This window comes from Barbus barbus (genome assembly GCF_936440315.1).
Source record: "Barbus barbus genome assembly, chromosome: 6".
Classification (NCBI taxonomy): Eukaryota; Metazoa; Chordata; class Actinopteri; order Cypriniformes; family Cyprinidae; genus Barbus; species Barbus barbus.
In genome coordinates this window covers 35,863,194-35,881,687 of record NC_136734.1, presented here as the reverse complement: position 1 = coordinate 35,881,687, position 18,494 = coordinate 35,863,194, and the positions used below count along the sequence as shown (strand labels likewise).

Genomic DNA, 18,494 nt, shown 5'->3' with positions numbered 1-18,494 from the left:
CATGATTCAGACGCCTGAGATCGAGGATGGGCCAAAGGCCGCCATCCTTTTGAGGACGAGGAAATAGGGGCTGTAGAAGCCTGACTCGCTCTGAGCTGGCGGAACTGTTTCTACAGCCCCCGTTTGCCAGCAAATGCTTCACCTCGGCTCGCAGGACGTGAGCGTTGCTGCTTAGCACTGAGGTGGAGACCACACCGCTGAACCGTGGGGTTCTTTGAGCAAATCGAAGTGAATAACCTCATTCTATAATCCCCAGAACCCAATGAGACACTCCGGGGTCTAGAGTCTGAAGCTGACAGAGATAATCATAATGACAGCCTTTTCTATTGATCTGCCTAAAAAGATCAAACCACTCATTAGAAGAGGGGTACTGATGATCTTTGTGTGTAAACACCCTGGCAGATCAAAAACTGTTGCGCGCATCCCATCAGATCCGTTCATAGAGGACGAAGGGAGGCAGGGCAAGACACAAACTGTCATGCTGTCAGATCAAAGCTGTATGGAGAGTGAAACACGGTGGCTTGGTCAGTGTAAATTCACTCAAGCTTGAACGCTCAAACCCGCGATTTGCTATTTCTTCTCCGAGGTAACTGGGAGAGGAGAAACAGGAGAGCAGGGGAGGCGGGGCCAACTTCGTTGAAGTAGGATAACCCGAGCACAGCAAGGACAGCTTAATAGTGAAAGTAGCGCTAGCAGATCAAAGAGCTTCGAGAGGTGCTAATCCTTTGTGTAAACACACCGGCAGATCAAAGCGCTGTGTGCAGAGTGAAACACGCAGGCTATGCCAGCGCGCAAAAATCACTCGAGCCTGACCGCTCAGCCCTGCGATCTCTCAGTCTCCATAGAGTGAGAGCGGGGAAGGCGGGGCCAACCAGCACAGTATTGTAAGATCTGTATACAAGGATTGTGCCACTCAATGCGATGAGGGGTGCTGATCCTCATGTGTTAACACACTCTAGCAGATTAGAGTGAGCACACGAGACAAACTGGCGTGCAATAACTCAAGCCTTATCGCTCCGCCTCGCGAGTTAATTGTTCCTTCCTCCGAGGTGCCTGGGAGAAGAGGAACATGAAAGCGGGGAAGGCGGTGGGCCTTATAGTGAGCGAATCAGGGTCGGCTTTCAATGAAAGCAGTCTGTTTGTGAGCTTCAGCGACGCACACGCAAAGCTGTCAAAGAAAGCTTTCTGCTCCAGTCCGCCCAAAAGGATATAGCCGCTCATGTAACGAGGGGCGGTGATTTTCACGTGTAAAAACACCGGTGGATCAGAGCGCTGCAGTAAGAGTGAGCACGCGGGCTCTTTACCTGGCGTGGGATCATTCAAAACAGGTTAATTTGCCCCGTGGCTCTGTTGTTTCATTCTCCGAGCTTTGCTGAGAGAGGAGAAACGGAATAGCGGAGCTGTCTTCATAGAAGGCCAGCAAGTGGAGAAGAGCGAGACTCATACTCGAGTGAGCATTCTGTCTCAGTGAACGCGCAATCTGTGTGGGCGTTGCCCATACAGGCGAAGCGCTCACCGCCCTTCTGCATAGTGCAGGATTCCCTACGCAAGCCACACTCGCAGTGCAACATTTGCAACAACGTCGCTTGAAATTTGCTCTTTCAGAGAAATTTGATTTTAGACTCACCGGATGGCCGCAGGGAACGAGGCTGGCATCTGCACAGGTCGCTGTAGCAGCTCGAAGAGCAGGCAGAACAGCGAGAAGGCGCAGAGGAAAAGGCAGCTTCTATCTGCAACAGTCCCGAGTGTCAACGAAGGGATGATCGTCGTCGCTGAAGGAGAATTGATCTGATTTCCTATGACAAAGCGCCCGCTTATATAGCCAGATGGCCCCGCACTTTCTGGCGGGCTCTGGCAGGCTTTGCCACCATAGGCTCGTGCAGCGCCGCTGACGAGCCATTGGTTCATTTTTATTTACTGCACAAACCAATGGCCGTGCAGTCACACTGCGTGATTGAAAAAGTCTTCAGTCCTCTGAGAAAAAGGAGTTTTTCCCCATAGCGTCTAGCGACGCAGTACGAGTGGAGTTTCGAAAGGGAACACAAGCGTTAACTAGAGTGGCCGCGATCAAATCCGGTGACAGAGTCGGAGCCGTAATGTGCCACAGATGTGTGCCGTGTAAATGAGGGTTTATCCAAACATATTTGAGAGGTGTTTCCTGGTGATTATAGTACATTAAAGAATGTTTTACGTAAACGCCAGGTAACCTGTAAATGCAAAAAAAAAACATTAAATTTTTATGAAATATTCCTTTTTCGAATTGCCTGAAATACCAGCTCATGAATATATTTTGCAACATATGGGAGTTTTTGGAAAATTTATATCAATATATTTATATATTAAACAAATATTTATATATATATATATATATATATAATTTGCTTGATCTTGATTAAACTCTTGGGGGATTTTTTGTAGGCCTCTGAATACACACCTGGAACATGGAAGCGAACTGATGTCCATTTGGAGAACCCAGAGTATCACACCAGATGGTACTTCAAGTACTTCCTGGGAAAAGGTGGGATTCCACTGTTAAGTATAGAATATGCACACACACACAAACTTGCAAATTCTCTTGTATACACATACTTTACATGCATACATATCCATGTTGGGATTTGATTTATTTTTACTCAGCAGAGCATAATGAAGAGAATAACACCGTTTTGAGTCTATGGAAAAGAAAACCTTGAATTACATAGGGAATAACTGAACAGTTTGAGAATAGTCAAAGTAGGGTTAGGATTTGAATTCTTATAAAAATTCAATTTTACCATACCATTTACCAGCTATATGCTTCATCACTCTTTTTTCTTGTCTTTCTCCCTTCCTCACACAAAAACGAACACTGTTGTTCCCACACGTTTCGAGGCAGATGCTGCATTATGTGTCTTTAATTGATTTAAATCACTGCAAATACCTTTCATTCAATGAGAGGGTGATTGAATGAGAGAGGGGAAGAGAGACCAAAAATGCTTCAGAGGAAGGGTGGAGATGCAGAGACAGACCAGATCTTGTCTTCTAATTGGATTTCAGCCTCTTTTCATTTGTCTTCTGTCTGTAAACCTGGTCTGTCTCAGTCCAAAATATTCTCCTCAAACAGCAGGCTTCCATCCCTTCCTTCCTCTTTCCCTCTTATTCTGATGCGCCATGAATAGATCTAAATAAGCAGGCATCTTCACAGTCACGTCTCTGAGGACAGTTCAGATGGTCACAGCACTTTGGTGTGGCATCTATCAGCAATATTGCACAGGCACATCAAGAAGGCAGAAAAGAAAATGGCTCCAAAAAAAATGTTAAAAACGGCACACTATATTAATGTAAAATGACAGCAAAGACATTTATAACGTTACAAAAGATTTCCTTTTATAATAAATGCGGTTTTGTTGAAGTTTCTATTCATCAAAGAATCATTAATTTCCACTTCTTTCAAAAAAAATCTTACTGAACTTTTTGATCGGTAGTGCATATCTTACATCTGTTAAGTATTTGAGACATTCAAGTACATCACATTTAAACCAAAAAGCAATGTGCATTTAATAGCTAATGAAATAAAAAGCAGAGAAAGTGACTCTCCTTTCATTCTATAGTTCATCAAAACTACGTGGGGACGGATGCAGAGAAGAATCCCTTCTTCCTGTCTGTGGTTCTCTCAGACCAGAACAACCAGAGGGTCCCACAGTATCGAGCCATCCTGTGGCGCAAGACGGTGAGTCAGCCAGTGACAGGTAACAGCATGTGTGTGCGTGTCATTTTTGCTCTGTGCAATGACTCACATAACAGATTGACCTCTTCATGAAGCAACTCTACATTGTTTGGCTCTGTTGTCTCAAAGGCTAGCATGTGAAGACTAAATGCCTAAAAAAACCTGAATAGCACAGTGGCACGGTATTAAATGTCACTTTCCTATGAGCAACAAGGTCTCGGTTATAAAACCCTGTGTCATAGCCTGCAGCAATACTGGCTTGCTGTCATGTTATGCCATGTAAAATTTCGTTTCATATTCTTATAATTTGCTAAATGTGTCCTTCTCCTGTAGGGTACTCTAAAAATCAGCCTTCCATACAGTCCGACAAAAACACTATCAGTCAAATCTATATTAAGGTAAGTCTGTTTATAATGCATCCTGCTTGCCAGTAAACAAATGCACATGTGAACATTTAATATTAGCGAAATAGATTAAAATGCATTGCATTCATATGACCCTTTTGTCCTCCAGTGCCATGAACGTGGATCGTTTTGAAAAGGGCCCTAGGGAGATCCTTAACCCAGAGATTCAGAAGGTGCCCACCCACACCTGTTAATCAACATCACATGTTGTCTGCTCTGTTAATTACTGTCTGTATCTGCTCTGGTTTGTTGTTCTGCTTCATAATCATTCAAACGCAGGCGCTGTGTGAGCTGCTGTTGCTCCAGAGAGCTTTGCCTTTGTGGAAATGTGTGCCGCTAATCAAAGGCCATTGTCAGCAGCATTCAGATATTTGAATGCATGAACACGCTCTCTGTAATGTTTTATGTAACCCACACTATTAGTGATCTTAACTGGTGTTTAGAAATTTAACCTCGTTGGAAAGTGAATTATTTATTGTACTAAGATATAATTCATGTTTTGAACTGTTTTTTTTATTGTTGGCAGGACTTACTGGTGCTGGAGGAGCAAGAGGTGTGTACTGTCAAATGTGTGTATGTGTTTGATTTATGTATGCAATGCGAATAAATGACCTTCTTAACGATTTCTGTATCAGTTTGTTGATGAATTCCTAATGTATGCTCATCACATATGTTTATATGTTCTCACAGGGCAGTGTAAACTTTAAATTTGGTGTTCTTTATGCCAAAGATGGACAGTTAACAGATGATGAAATGTTCAGCAATGGTGAGCACAGAACCACTCCTAATATGCTCATAATACTAAATACAGTTGCATGCGAAAGTTTGGGAAACCCTTGCAGAATCTGTGGAAATGTGAATAATTTTAACAAAATAAGAGAGATCATACAAAATGCATGTTATTTTTTATTTAGTACTGTCCTGAGTAAGATATTTTCAATAAAATATGTTTACATATAGTCCACAAGACAAAAAAATTGCTGAAATTATTACAATAACCCCATTCAAAAGTTTGGGAACCCTTGGTTCTTAATACTGTGTGTGTAGAATACTTTTCACGCTGAGGATGATTGAGGGACTCAAACACAACAATTAAAAAAGGTTCAAACATTCACTGATGCTCCTGAAGGAAACACAATGCATCAAGAGCCGGGGGGTGAAAACTTTTGAACAGAATGAAGATGTCCAAATTTTTCTTATTTTGTAGAAATATAATTTTTTTTCCATTTAGTTCTGCCCTTCGGAAGCAACAGAAAGTACTTGCATGTTTCCTGGAAGACAAATTAAGTACAATTTACCTTGATCTTCAAATTCAAAAAGTTTTCACCCCCGGCTCTTAATGCATCGTGTTTCCTTCTGGAGCATCAGTGAATGTTTGAACCTTTTTAATTGTTGTGTTTGAGTCCCTCAATCATCCTCAGTGTGAAAAGGTGGATCTCAAAATCATACAGTCTCTGCTGGAAAGGGTTCAAATATGCAAAAGATGCTGGAAAACTGAAGATTCTGCAGGACCTGGAGGATTTTTCTGAAGAACAGTGCTCAGTTGAACTGTTCAGAACAAACAAGGGACTCATGAACAACCATCACAAAACAAAAAAACAGTCGTAGATCATCCAGGTAACCACACACAGTATTAAGAACCAAGGGTTCCCAAACTTTTGAATGGGGTTATTTTAATCATTTCAGCTATTTTTTTGTCTTGTGGACTATATGTAAACATCTTTTATTGAAAATATCTTACTCAGGACAGTACTAAATAAAAAATAACATGCATTTTGTATGATCTCTCTTATTTTGTTAAAATTATTCACATTTTCACAGATTCTGCAAGGGGTTCCCAAACTTTCTCATGCAACTGTATTTAGTTTGTTCCCTTTCTACTGACAATATTTGTGCTATGCACGCTGTTAAATAATAATTACCAATAGCCAAATAATTTGAATGTTGTTTCAATCAGAAATATACCATATTAAGAATTTACAATGTAATTAATTATAATTCACCTTCATTTTAGAATATGCGTGTGTACAGTAAAAGGTGCCTCCCTTGATGTTTGTTAAATGTATTAATGCTCCGTGTTCATGTTGGTTTTGTATTTTTTTATATATATTTTTTTTCCCTCCAGAATCAGGAAGTGAGAATTTTGATAAATTTCTGAATCTCCTTGGTGACACGATCTGTCTGCAGGGCTGGGCAGGGTATCGAGGAGGACTCGACACTAAGAGTAGGACAAAAAAAAAAACACGTCTTAACAGGATTTTTTTTTCCCCTTTCAAGTGAATTTTGCTTATTCATGCTCTCTGTTTATCGGTTTAGATGACACTACAGGAATAAATTCCATCTACACAGTCTATCAGGGTCATGAGCTCATGTTCCATGTTTCCACCATGTTACCTTATTCTAAAGAGAACAAGCAACAGGTAAGATAAAGAACACATAAGCTATAAGATGCACTGTATATCTGTACCATATTGTTTTTTGACAAATATTTTTTCATTTTTATTTACACTACCATTCAAAACTTTGGGGTCTTTTATTGTACATCACAATGTTGTGCCTAAATTCACTTTCATTGAAAATTGCAAATTTTACTTTTTAATATTTTGATTTTAATTTACTAAATAGTATAGAATTTTAGTATGTCATTTATGAACCATGACAATATTTATCATGTTTTCATATTATCAGTATCATTATCAGCCCAATATGAGTACTGTCCAAATGAGATTTTCTAAAACCAGTTGTGTCCGAATTAGACTAGACACACATCCACGCATTCTGGTTCCAATAACCACCAAAAGAAAAAAAAACACATCCATGTAAAACTATAAACAGAATGAGAGAAAGACAAATAGAGAGCAGAGAACACAGACAGAGAAGGAGGAATGAAAAAGAAATTTGAATGATAGCGAGATACAGAGAAGGGAGCTGCGTGTGTTTGTTGAGGTAGAAAGGAGGCAGTCTGTAGCTCAGTAGGTGGTGAGGGGAAAACAGGCTATATTTAACATCCAAACGCACTGGACATCACAGCGGTCAGTCTCTCCCTCTCTTTTCTCTGCTGCCTTTCCCCCTTCCCCCCTCAGCTTCATATCCTGACTACATCAAGCATCAATCACTTCAGTCTCTCTCACTTCATATCCCTCTCTTCTCTTGATTATATCACACACAGCAATCCTTCTTTCTCTCTCCCCTTCCGTTTCTCACTTTTTCTATCAGATCATATGTCTGATTGAGTACAAGTAGTGCTCTTGTGCACTGGAGTGCCTGTGGAAACATTCACAATAGCAGGATTTTCAAAGTATTTGTGTCGGTTTAAGGTCTTGGCACTCTATAGCCGAGAGCCTCTTCAGCCCTTCGTGTCAATAACCACCTTTACCAATGCTGAACCACTCATGAAAAGAGCAGGAAAGCTGATGCGCTCCAAAAGTCTCTTGCCGACCCCTAAAAGCATGCAGACAAACCAAACAGTCGGAAGACTCAAGTACAGTTCACAAGGGAGAGCGAGTCTTTCCTTGAAAGAAGTATCATTTTAAAGGGAGAGTTCACACACATAAAAAAAAGGAAATTCAGATATAATTTTCCTCACCCTTATGTTGTTCCAAACCCAAATGAGTTTCAAATGAGTGGAACACAAAAGAAGAACCTTTACAGTTATTTTCCATGAAGGACAGTTAATAATAATGGATCTGTCAAGCTCCAAAAAAAAACAGCATGTCATACAAGCACCATAAATGTGACTTGAGCGGTATATTTCAATTACTTTGAACTCCTGAGTTTTGTGTGAGGAACATTTTTGAAACTGTAACCTTTCTGAATCTGCAACATTTTTGAATGTGTAAATAGCTGTAAATCAAAAGATATTCCAGTCGTTATTTCTGAATTACAAAATGTCGCATTGTTGCCTTTCTGTTCAAGTTGCAAACCTAAATTATGCAAATTAATTAATATCTCAAAAAACATTGCACATGAAGCAATGTTTCCATCCCATGTGTTCAAGGGAACAAAATCGTCACTCAATAACCTATTGCTATGAAATTGACTTAAATAATTGAGACTTTTGTTGAGGCAAAGCCAAATAATTGTTTTTATGTCACTTTATTCACAATTTTGGAAATTTTATACATGTTACTGACAAATATTTCACTGTGGAATGAACAATGAATGGGTTTGGAAAAACATGAGGTGTTTTTGGAGTGTTTTTGACCCTAATGCTCAACCCTGCTTGTCAGATGCTAGAAACATGGAGTCAGTCCTGTTGGTATTGTTCAAGTGTTACACGGTATGTCACTAGAAGAATGCTCTTGTGTAAGGAAGAGGGGAAGTGGCAGAGAATCATAATTGAGCTCTCAGTAGAAATGAGTCTGTCGCTGCAATAAATAAATACTCATTCCTGTCACAGCTCACGGTCATGCGCATGTATCTGTGTCTGGATGTGTGTGTTTGTGTGTGTGTGAGAGAAAGAGAATGAGAGAGATACAAGCTGGCAGGGAGGGGCAGGTGAAAAGCAGTAGTAATTGAGCTTTAAGGGGATGTTTTAGATGTGTGTGTGTGTGTGCGCGCTCTTGAGATAAAAGATAAAAGCGCCTTTCAACTCTAATGGTTCAGACTCATTAACAAGCTCAATTATGCTTTCTGGCTAACAGGCTTGAGGTGTCGGAGGTCATACAGCAGCTTTTGAATATCCACACATGCACACAGACCAAACGCACCAACAAACCCACACACATAGGCATGTGCTCTTTTCAAAATGAAACTTTTGTCCATCATTTGTTCATACTGGAGAGAAAAAAGTTGGTGTAATCATTTCTGGTAACAATAGCAGCCTTATGTTTCATGAATGCACGATTATAGCTTTCATTATTTCAATCTGTGCAGGTAGAGAGGAAGAGACATATCGGGAACGACATTGTGACCATTGTGTTTCAGGAGGGAGATGACGCCTCTCCGTCCTTCAAACCCTCTATGATTCGCTCCCATTTCACACGTATCCTTCATCCTCAAGCTGAGTGGAAATTATGAAATGAGTCACTCAATGACAGCGATTAAGCTATTTATGGGTGATTTTTTTTTTTTTACAAGACAATGATTAAAAATACATGCAAATACATTTTAGCAGTTTTGCACATCAAGCAGTTGTATAATTTCCTTTACATAAACCACAGATATTTTTGCCTTAGTTCGATATAATAGCCAGAATGATAGTTACAGGTATGTGTGTATATTTGAGGTTTTACTTTTTATTCATTTTAAATGTTGTTTTAATAATATATTTCAAGTGTTACAAAAATTTCTATTTCAAATCATTACTGTTGTTTTGACCATTCTCTTCAACAAAGAATCCTTAAAAAATGTGACCCTGGACCACAAAACCAGTCTTAAGTCGTCGGGGTGTATTTGTTCCATGAAGATATTTAGTACATTTCCTACTGCAAATAAATAAAAACTTAATTTTTGATTAGTGCATTGCATATTACTTCATTTGAAAACTTTAATGGCAATTTTCTCAATATTTGGATTTTTTTGCACCCCCTCAGATTCCAGATTTTCAAATAGTTGTATTTCAGCCAAATATTGCCCTATCATAACAAACGTAAAATCATAAAAGCTTATTTAGTCAGCTTTCAGATGATGCATGAATCTCAATTTTGAAAAAAATGACCCTTATGATTGGTTTTGTAGTCCAGGGTCACATATATCTTGAGCTCTAATATTAAGTAGCACAACTGTTTTCAAAGTTGATCATATCTGCATATTAGAATGATTTCTGAAGGATCATGTGACACTGAAGAAGTAATAGCTGCTGAAAATTCAGCTTTGTCTTCAAAGGAAAAATTTTTTTTTTATTATTATATTTAAAATAGTAATATATTTTACATTATAATAATATTTTAGACTTCAAAAACATAAAAACAAACTTTGAATGGTAGTGTATAGTATTTATATCTTAATCATTTTGTTTTGTTGCAGGTTGAAGATTTTCTCAGAGGAGAGTGTGCCGCTGTTTGGCCCACCGCTCCCTTCCCCTCCAGTGTTCACAGACCACCAGGAGTTCAGGGACTTTTTACTAGTTAAATGTTAGTAAATTCACCGGTACATAAAGCTACTTCACCAGTACAACTTTCCCCTGAAAAATCACTTTTCTGCTGATGTAATCAAGCCTGTGAATACCAGCCATATCACAGTCTATTAATAATAATTCAAGCCATAAAATCCAAGTCTACTAATATTTCATGTCCCAGTCAAAATAGATAACATAATTTTAAATGCATTCCAAATGTCATTTCACGTTGTCTGCATTGCACAAACCTCCTGTTAGAATATACACCTGTGTTTTTCGGTTGCCAGCTTTACTGGTTTGTTTTGGCTCATGAACTCCGTAAAGCAGATGCTTTCATTAAACAGACCTTGTAAAATGTGTCATACTGTTTCCTAAGGGTAATTCTGTTACATAATACTGCTACCTTTATCCTTCTGTGTCCTATAGTAATAAATGGAGAAAAAGCCACTCTTGAGACCCCCACTTTTGCTCAGAAACGTCAGCGTACGCTGGATATGCTGATCAGATCCTTGTACCAGGATCTCATGCCTGACATGCCCAAGGTATGGATACATAGTGTTTCTCAATCAGGGGGCCGGAGCCCACTAGGGGGGCCTCAGCAAACTGCCAAGGGAGCCTCAGAATTAAAATAAGCCAAATTAAGATATTAAATTGAAGAATCAGAGTTCCCATTGTCTTGAAAAAAAAAACTGATATGAGGAAGCCAAATTTTAATAGTGTGATTCCTAGACCTGAAAATGCAATCTTTTAATTACATTAAACTTTTTTCATAACGAATGCACATTTTATCTAGTTATCCCAAGCTCTAAAATATTTTTTTCTGCTTGAAATTGTGAGTAAATGATATATTTAAAAAAAAAATCCCTATCCAGTAAATTACAAACAACTGAGTCATGGGGCCTTCAGATGTTATTGTGGACAAGGAAGGGCCTTGGAGCCAAAAAGGGTTGAGAAGCACTTTTTCTGTATTTATTTTCAAACTTACCTTTCCTTTTCTGCCATGTATTTTAAGATGTTTTGCACTGTTTCTTCGCACAGTTCTTTTTTTAGTCTTACATACACCGCTCTTCTAAACCACTGAGCCTTTAAATGCACTTTCATTCTGTTGCAGCCCCCTGTCAGCTGCCACTAGAGATGGTTTCTATTCTAGGATTCTTCTATTCTTCATTTACTAGGGTTGAGAACCAAGAACCAGTTCCATTTATTTTAATGAAAGAGTACAATTTTTAATAAATAATACAAAGACAGTAGACTGATTGTAAACCTTTCTGTTGTGTTGCTCTCATATGCAACAAGAAAACAGTTTGAATGATAACTTATTTTTTTAACAAATGAATCTTAAGAATCAGTTCTTTATCAAAAAGAATCAAATGAGTGTTCTATAGTAGAATTTGAACTATCATTATTTGACTCCTACTCTCTCTATGATGGCTGGTAAGATACAGTGGTGAAAGAATTTGTTAGTTTCTGCTTTGCTCTGTCTTTCTGTCTGTTTCTGGGTCAGTCTCTCAGACCCATCTTTATCTGTACTGCTCCTGTAGGTTCCCTTCTCTCCGCAGAACATGCTGAACCGACGCTCATTCAGCGATGTACTGCCAGAGTCGCCCAAATCCGCCCGTAAAAAAGAAGAGGCACGTCAGGCTGAGTTTGTTCGAGTGGGACAGGTAGGATGTATAAATAAAAATAAAATATAAAGATATGGCATGAAAGACAATGTCACAATATGAGCAATGCCATTAATAGATATAATATTGCATCCAGGCCTTGAAGCTGAAAACTATAGTTCGAGGGGATGCACCCACCAGTCTCGTCACCACTGGCCTTTGCAGGAAAGAGGTGAGAGGGCAAGAGAAAAGTGAGATGGATGCTGTTATTTTGCTTACGGTTCATCTCTAACTGTGTGTTGCCATGTTCTCTGCAGCCATGGGAGTCACAGTCTTTCTGCAGTAGCTTCCCGTATGATATAGTCTGTGGAGATTCGTGGGGACAGTCATTACTGGTCGCCACAGATTCAGCAGGGGTCATGCTGCTGGAGGGTGAGACTGCTTTTTCATGAGAAACACTGCAACTAGATAGAGGAGCAGTTTTCTTACAAATGACATGTAAAGACAGATTGAATGTAACTGACCAGCTTTTTTTTGATGGATCGTATTAATGGACAAAAACACTGAACTGAGTTCATTTCAATAATCATTCCATTAAAAAAAGAGAGTTAAACCAAAAAAAAAAAGATTCTGTTGAAAGAAAATGTTGAACAAAAAGAAACTTTGATGCTGCTTTTTTCCATACAATAAAAAGGAACAATGAGAAGGGGCTGTCAAACTTACAAACTGACAAAATGCACAAAATACTAGTGCCAGTAATTTGTGCATCAGGTTTCTATGCGAACATCCTGCTTAACATTTTTTTTTGTTGTTGTCTGTGGAAAGAAGAAAATCACACAGGGGTTGGAACGTGAGGATGAAAAAATTAAATAAACCCTACCATTCGAAAGAGTCTGCAAGATTTATTTATTTTTTATATTTATTATATTTTAACTCCCTTACGCTCACTCGGGCTGCATTTATTTGATCAAAAATACAGTAAAAACAGGATTATGAAATTATTATAATTTAAAATAGGAGTTTCTGTTTTAATGTTTCAAAATGTAATTTATTCCTGTGATAGCAAATCTGAACAGATTCTTCAGAAGAATATGCTGATTTGCTGCAGTTGTGCTGCTTAATATTTTTATGGAGATAATGCTTTGTTTTGATGAATAGACTTCAATGCATATTTTTCAGGATTCTTCCAAAAAAACAGCCTTTATTTAAATTTTGTAACAGTATAAATCACTTTAATTGCACTCTTTATCAATTGAATGTGTCCTTCCTGAATAGTATTAAATTCTAAAAATAAAAAATACTGAGCTGAGACTTTTGAATGGTAGTGTTCATGGCACTTACTGTTTTTTTTTTTTTACTAAAAAAAATGAAATCTGATTACCTCTATCTTCTCTTTCAGCCTCAGATCCACTGTTCTCCAATGCAGGTATGTAAAGCAAAACCACTACACTACAGAAGAAACAAATGCTTATAAATATTAGAAATATAGAAATCCAGTATGTTTTTTTTTACAGTGATAGTTGTCAAATGTGTCTGTTAATCAAAGCAAGCAAATCTCAGTGGGGGATTGAGTTACCATGCAGACCACAAACTAATCTTGCTTTGCATGCTGATATAGATTCACCAACCCTGCCTCCAGTGCAGGTATTTGACAAAACCTTGACTGTCAAACAAATGCACGTGCTTGAACCTCAGGACCTCCTCATTGCAAGAGCAGATAAGGGTAAGATATGTGTTGTTTTTATATTCATATGAGCATATGAATATGAGGCAGCTCGTATGTGGGTAGAAGAAAGGGTGTGAAATGATCTGCCAGAAGAAAGAGAGCATGAGAAAGAAAGAGACCAAAGCAAAGCGCCGAAGGAAACTCCAGGTCTTTGCTCTAATGAGCATCTTTAGCCAACAGGGAATAGCACAAAATAGTATCTCAAACACACACATACAGCCAGCATCTCTGGTTTACATTGTCTAGACTTATAGCTCATTATAAAGAGAAGCCCAGAATAGAGATCCACGTAATTTAGAGTCTACCGCCATTCTGATCATTAGTTCAAGACGGTGTACAGCAAACTCTCACTCTTATTGGAAAGCACAGCTTCTCCAGAGGGAAAATAATGAATTGGTTATCAACTCGGTCACCAAGCAACTTTCATTCACTAGAACAGGCATTTGAAAACCAAACGTGTTGCATTAGCTGAGATGTCATTCAGTTTGATGAGACGGGTCTCTCATTTGTTGCCAGCCAGTTTCTCAAACGGAAGGCTGCATCCTCCGGAGGTCGCATTTGTAGACTGCATACATCATGAAGAAGATCTTATTTTGGAATATTAACAGTTTTAAATTTGACCATTATTCTTAGTTAAGCGTAAATTGTTGTAATATGCTTATGACTCAGGAATGTAATGCTCAGTTAACTAAAGTAAACCAGGTTTGATGATGTATGCAGCCTACAAACGCGACCTCCGGAGGATGCAGCCTTCCATTTGAGAAACGGCCATCACATAGTAATGGTTCTGAAAGCTGTTGTTTGTAGAATTCACTAAACAGCTAAAGTAATCACACTCATTTCAATATTCAAACTGAACCAGAGTGCTTGAATACATCAAATTAACCTTTAATTCCAATTGCTTTATATCCAATTTCAACTGTGTTGCAGGGAAAGATGCTCGACTGTATGTTTACAGACTGAGCACTCTCAAACGGGGGATAGAAGAGCGGCAGCTTGTCCGCACCAAGTGTGACAGTCGAGAGAACAAGCTTGAGAAAACCAAAGGTATGAAAGAAAGACTTCAGCCATCACCCACACAAATATTTGAAATGATTTAAAATTGGACAATATTATTTAAACTTTTTCTAATTCAAAGTAGTTAAAAGGATATTTCACTCAAAGAAAATTCGGTCATTAATTTCTCACCCTCTTGTGGTTTCAAACCCGTAAGACTTTGTTCATCTTCGGAACACAAATTACAATATTTTTGACAAAATCCGAGAGCTTTCTGACCCTGCATAGACAGCAACTGAAACGTTCAAGGCCCAGAAAGGTAGTAAAGACATTGATAAAATAATCCATGTGACATCAGTGGTTCAACCTTAATTTTAAGAAGCGACGAGAATACTTTTTGTATGCTAAGAAAACAAAAATAACGACTTTATTATTAAAATTACGGTTGGACCACTGATGTCACATGAACTATTTTAATTATATCCTTACTGCTTTTCTGGGCCTTGAACGTGGTAGTTCTCCTGCTGTCTCTGCAGGGTCAGAAAGATCCAGCCCGATCTCAGGCAATTTGTACATATTTTATGAGGTGGCTAATTCGTATGACCTCACTCGTACAAATTCATACGATTTTTGTTAAAAGCGTTCGTATTTTACGAATTTGTTCAAATGACCTACACCGAATGACCTACCCTGCCCCTAAACCTACCAGTCACTGGGGTCTAGACAAATCATACAAAATCAAGTAAGGTCGTACGAATTCGCCACCTCGTAAAATACGTACGAATTGGTCACGAGATAGCATTGGAAAGAATTCTGATTTTATCAAAAATATATTTTTTGAAAATATTTGTGTTCCGAAGATGATCGAAGGTCTTGCGGGATTGGAACGACATAAGGGTGAGTAATTAAATGACAGAATTTTCATTTTTGGGTGAACTTTCCCTATAAGCTAATTAAAGCTATGCTGTTTATTTGACAAATTTGAAGTTTCTTGAAGAATTTAATAAATTAGATCATTTCCAATACCATCGCAATCAAGTAACAGAAATGTGATTCCTTAGGTTGCCATCTCTACTCCATAAACACGCATCATGGGGTGGAGCTCAGAATCGTTGCGGCGATAAGAAACAAGCTCCTCCTGATCACCAGGAAACAGTCACGCCTCGATTGCCTCAGCTCTATCGCTACAGTCACAGGGACTACTGACTCACCTGTGGAAGAGTTCCAGTACATACGGGTATGAGACAGATTCAGCACTCTTACACATGTCATGCATTGAAGTTAACTGCATTTTAATGTCACTTGTAGTTTATAGGAAAGGTTCTCACAGACAAATTTTCCAAAAGCTCTCAACAGTTCGAATGTTTGCTGTCTCCTTTCTTAGGAGATCTGCTTATGTGACTCGCCGGTGGTCATGGCCCTGGTTGATGGCCCAACAGGAGAGAATGATCACATGATCTGTGTGGCCTACAGACATCAGTTTGACTTGATCAATGAGAGTACAGGAGACGCTTACAGACTACACCATGTCGACTCCAACCGGGTGAGAAACAGCCACTTGAATGCAAACATACACTACCCTTTGTGGTCAGTAAGATTATTCTTTTTTTATATAAAATATATATTTCTATTTAGCAAGATGCACTTAATTGATCAAAAGTGACAGTAAAGATATTTATAATGTTACAAAAAATTTCTCTTAAATAAATGCTATTCATTTGAACTATTCATCAAAGAATCCCGACAAAAATTTATCAGTTTTCACAAAAATATTAAGCAGCTCAACTGTTTTCAACATTGATATTAGCAAGGAATGTTTCTTGATAATAAATAATAAATTACATTTTAAAATAAATTGAAATTGAAAAAACATTCAGTTGTAATACAATATTACGGTTACTGTATTTTGCTAAAAATAAATACAGCTTTGGTGAGCATAAGAAACCTCTTAAAAGAATCTTTCTGACACAAACTTTTTAGTTGCAATGTACACATTCATTTACACAATACAGCATGATCCAGATATCCTCCCCTTCCCTTTATCAGTTCTATACACCAAACTGTCCGTTTTTGATGGGTAACACAAGTATCTTTTTCTCCAGGTGAACTTTGTTGCTGCCATAGATGTGTATGAAGATGGAGAGGCTGGACTTCTTCTTTGCTATAACAGTTAGTGTCTAGTACAATGTCAGTGACTGCATCTGCAGTCAGATTCTCTAAAGCTGGACTTTTCTTTTAACAGATATCTGCGTCTATAAGAAGGTGTGTCCGTTTAACGGAGCAACACCCATGATTCAGCCCAATACGTCAGACTTCCATTTCAGCTGGAACCAAATGCCCAACGCTATTGGTCAGTACCTTTTCTTTGTTATGACTCATTTTTTTTTACAGTTCAAAAGTAGTTTTGTATTTGCATTAGTGGAAATAATTGAGAAGTCTCTCTATTCTGTCACTTCCTGTGTCACAGTGTGTGCGTTCCCGTATATCCTGGCATTCACCACCGACTCCATAGAGATTCGACTAGTCGTTAATGGCAACCTAGTATATACAGCTGTGGTTCCAGAACTGCAACTGACTGCGTCCAGAGTACGTGTTCTAGCCATAAGGTTCTACCTAAGAAGACCATTATATAGCTGTGTATCTATCTGGTGTAAATTACATTTTTATTGTACAGTCTGAAACCATATTTTAAATCTTTTATAATACTACTACACTCTTTTTAGATTACTTTTAAATGTTTGGGATCCATAAGATTGCATTTCTTTGATCGAAAATACACTAAAAAACAATAATATTATTATAATTTACTATAACAATTCATATTTTAATATATTTTAACATCTAATTTATTGTCGGCGCTGATAGCCTTGTATGCGCCCGTATCACAATGGCGCATACGGACGTCCCAAGTTTGTAAAGCGATGTAAAAGTCTTTACTATCAATTTGATTAATTTAATGCAACTTTTCTGAATAAAAATGTTAATTCTTTTTTTTTTTTTTTTTATCTCACTAACCACAAACTTTTGAATGGTAATGTACACTCTAATAGAAAAGAATTTATGTAGATTTAACACATGGAAAATTTATTAACAACAGCAGAAAACGTATCGATGACAGTGTTGTCTCTTTTATAAGATGCATTCTTCTGTAGGACAATAAATTATACAAATCCTTTCCAAGCATCAGTCATTTCACATTTCTTACTGTTTTTATCTTATTTCTTCCTCTCTTTTTTCTGTAGTCTGATATCTATTTCATCTCGTCAGCACCTATAAACTCTGCCTCCAACTGTAGCTCCAGAGACACTAGTTCCCAGAGTTCCCCTCAGACTCCCACTGGCTACGAGATGCCTGTCTTTCCTTCACCGCTTGGAGATGGTAGGCTTCTGCTCTTGATGGAACAATTAAACTGAATTCTCATGCTATTGGACTTAATATAGAGGTTAAACATGGGTATTTGCTTACAGGATTTGAGAGTGTGTGATATTGGGCAAATTTGCCTATTGTCCCCAAGTAAAAGATATGTTGCATTTCTTCTGGTAGCAAGTTTGTATGAGAGTCTTCAGTCTGTTTTTGTGTATTGTCTTACGTTGTGTATTTGTCTTTTAATCTGTGCGTGGGTTGGGTTGATATATCGCTCTTTTCCATCCCTGGTCCAGATTGTATTCGGATCCCCTACGGCACCAAGCTATCCCTCTACATGTCTAAAGACAATGAAGGTACTGCAGGCACTTCTGTTGCCTACATTTCCCATGCTGCCTCACTAATGCACACTACCACGGAGACTCATCCTGTCTATTATTCAATTACCAGACGCATGCGGACAGTGTTGAGTGAAATATGCAGCTAACATAATGTGTCCCTTCCTTCTTGCAGTCTCACAGAATGAATGACAGAGGGAGAGAAAAACAGTGGCTTGAGGAGTCTTTAGGAAAAAAGATGAACAGTGGAGAGAAACAGAAGTGAATGAGATAGAGAGGTGGGAGAGGAAATCAATAAG

At 38.3% G+C, this 18,494-nt stretch overlaps 1 protein-coding gene across 6 annotated transcripts in view; it reads left to right on the top strand.

The window, feature by feature from the left end:
* Nucleotides 1–18,494, top strand: part of LOC306871320 (GTPase-activating Rap/Ran-GAP domain-like protein 3) — a 63,506-nt gene that overhangs the window by 37,618 nt on the left and 7,394 nt on the right. For 3 of the 6 annotated variants that reach the window (XM_079419147.1, XM_079419145.1, XM_079419149.1), the window contains exons 4-28: nucleotides 2,419–2,518; nucleotides 3,591–3,709; nucleotides 4,040–4,104; nucleotides 4,220–4,283; nucleotides 4,637–4,663; nucleotides 4,801–4,876; nucleotides 6,236–6,334; nucleotides 6,427–6,530; nucleotides 8,986–9,094; nucleotides 9,273–9,318; nucleotides 10,078–10,184; nucleotides 10,595–10,710; nucleotides 11,728–11,832; nucleotides 11,930–12,004; nucleotides 12,090–12,204; nucleotides 13,172–13,198; nucleotides 13,391–13,495; nucleotides 14,429–14,545; nucleotides 15,556–15,731; nucleotides 15,879–16,037; nucleotides 16,597–16,663; nucleotides 16,737–16,844; nucleotides 16,962–17,080; nucleotides 17,737–17,872; nucleotides 18,154–18,213. In XM_079419147.1, the coding sequence (XP_079275273.1) occupies nucleotides 2,419–2,518; nucleotides 3,591–3,709; nucleotides 4,040–4,104; nucleotides 4,220–4,283; nucleotides 4,637–4,663; nucleotides 4,801–4,876; nucleotides 6,236–6,334; nucleotides 6,427–6,530; nucleotides 8,986–9,094; nucleotides 9,273–9,318; nucleotides 10,078–10,184; nucleotides 10,595–10,710; nucleotides 11,728–11,832; nucleotides 11,930–12,004; nucleotides 12,090–12,204; nucleotides 13,172–13,198; nucleotides 13,391–13,495; nucleotides 14,429–14,545; nucleotides 15,556–15,731; nucleotides 15,879–16,037; nucleotides 16,597–16,663; nucleotides 16,737–16,844; nucleotides 16,962–17,080; nucleotides 17,737–17,872; nucleotides 18,154–18,213 (2,401 nt within the window). Of the gene's footprint in view, nucleotides 1–2,418; nucleotides 2,519–3,590; nucleotides 3,710–4,039; nucleotides 4,105–4,219; nucleotides 4,284–4,636; nucleotides 4,664–4,800; nucleotides 4,877–6,235; nucleotides 6,335–6,426; nucleotides 6,531–8,985; nucleotides 9,095–9,272; nucleotides 9,319–10,077; nucleotides 10,185–10,594; nucleotides 10,711–11,709; nucleotides 11,833–11,929; nucleotides 12,005–12,089; nucleotides 12,205–13,171; nucleotides 13,199–13,390; nucleotides 13,496–14,428; nucleotides 14,546–15,555; nucleotides 15,732–15,878; nucleotides 16,038–16,596; nucleotides 16,664–16,736; nucleotides 16,845–16,961; nucleotides 17,081–17,736; nucleotides 17,873–18,153; nucleotides 18,214–18,494 lie in introns of all 6 variants that reach the window. The other 3 variants (XM_079419146.1, XM_079419144.1, XM_079419148.1) reach the window with 1 other exon arrangement.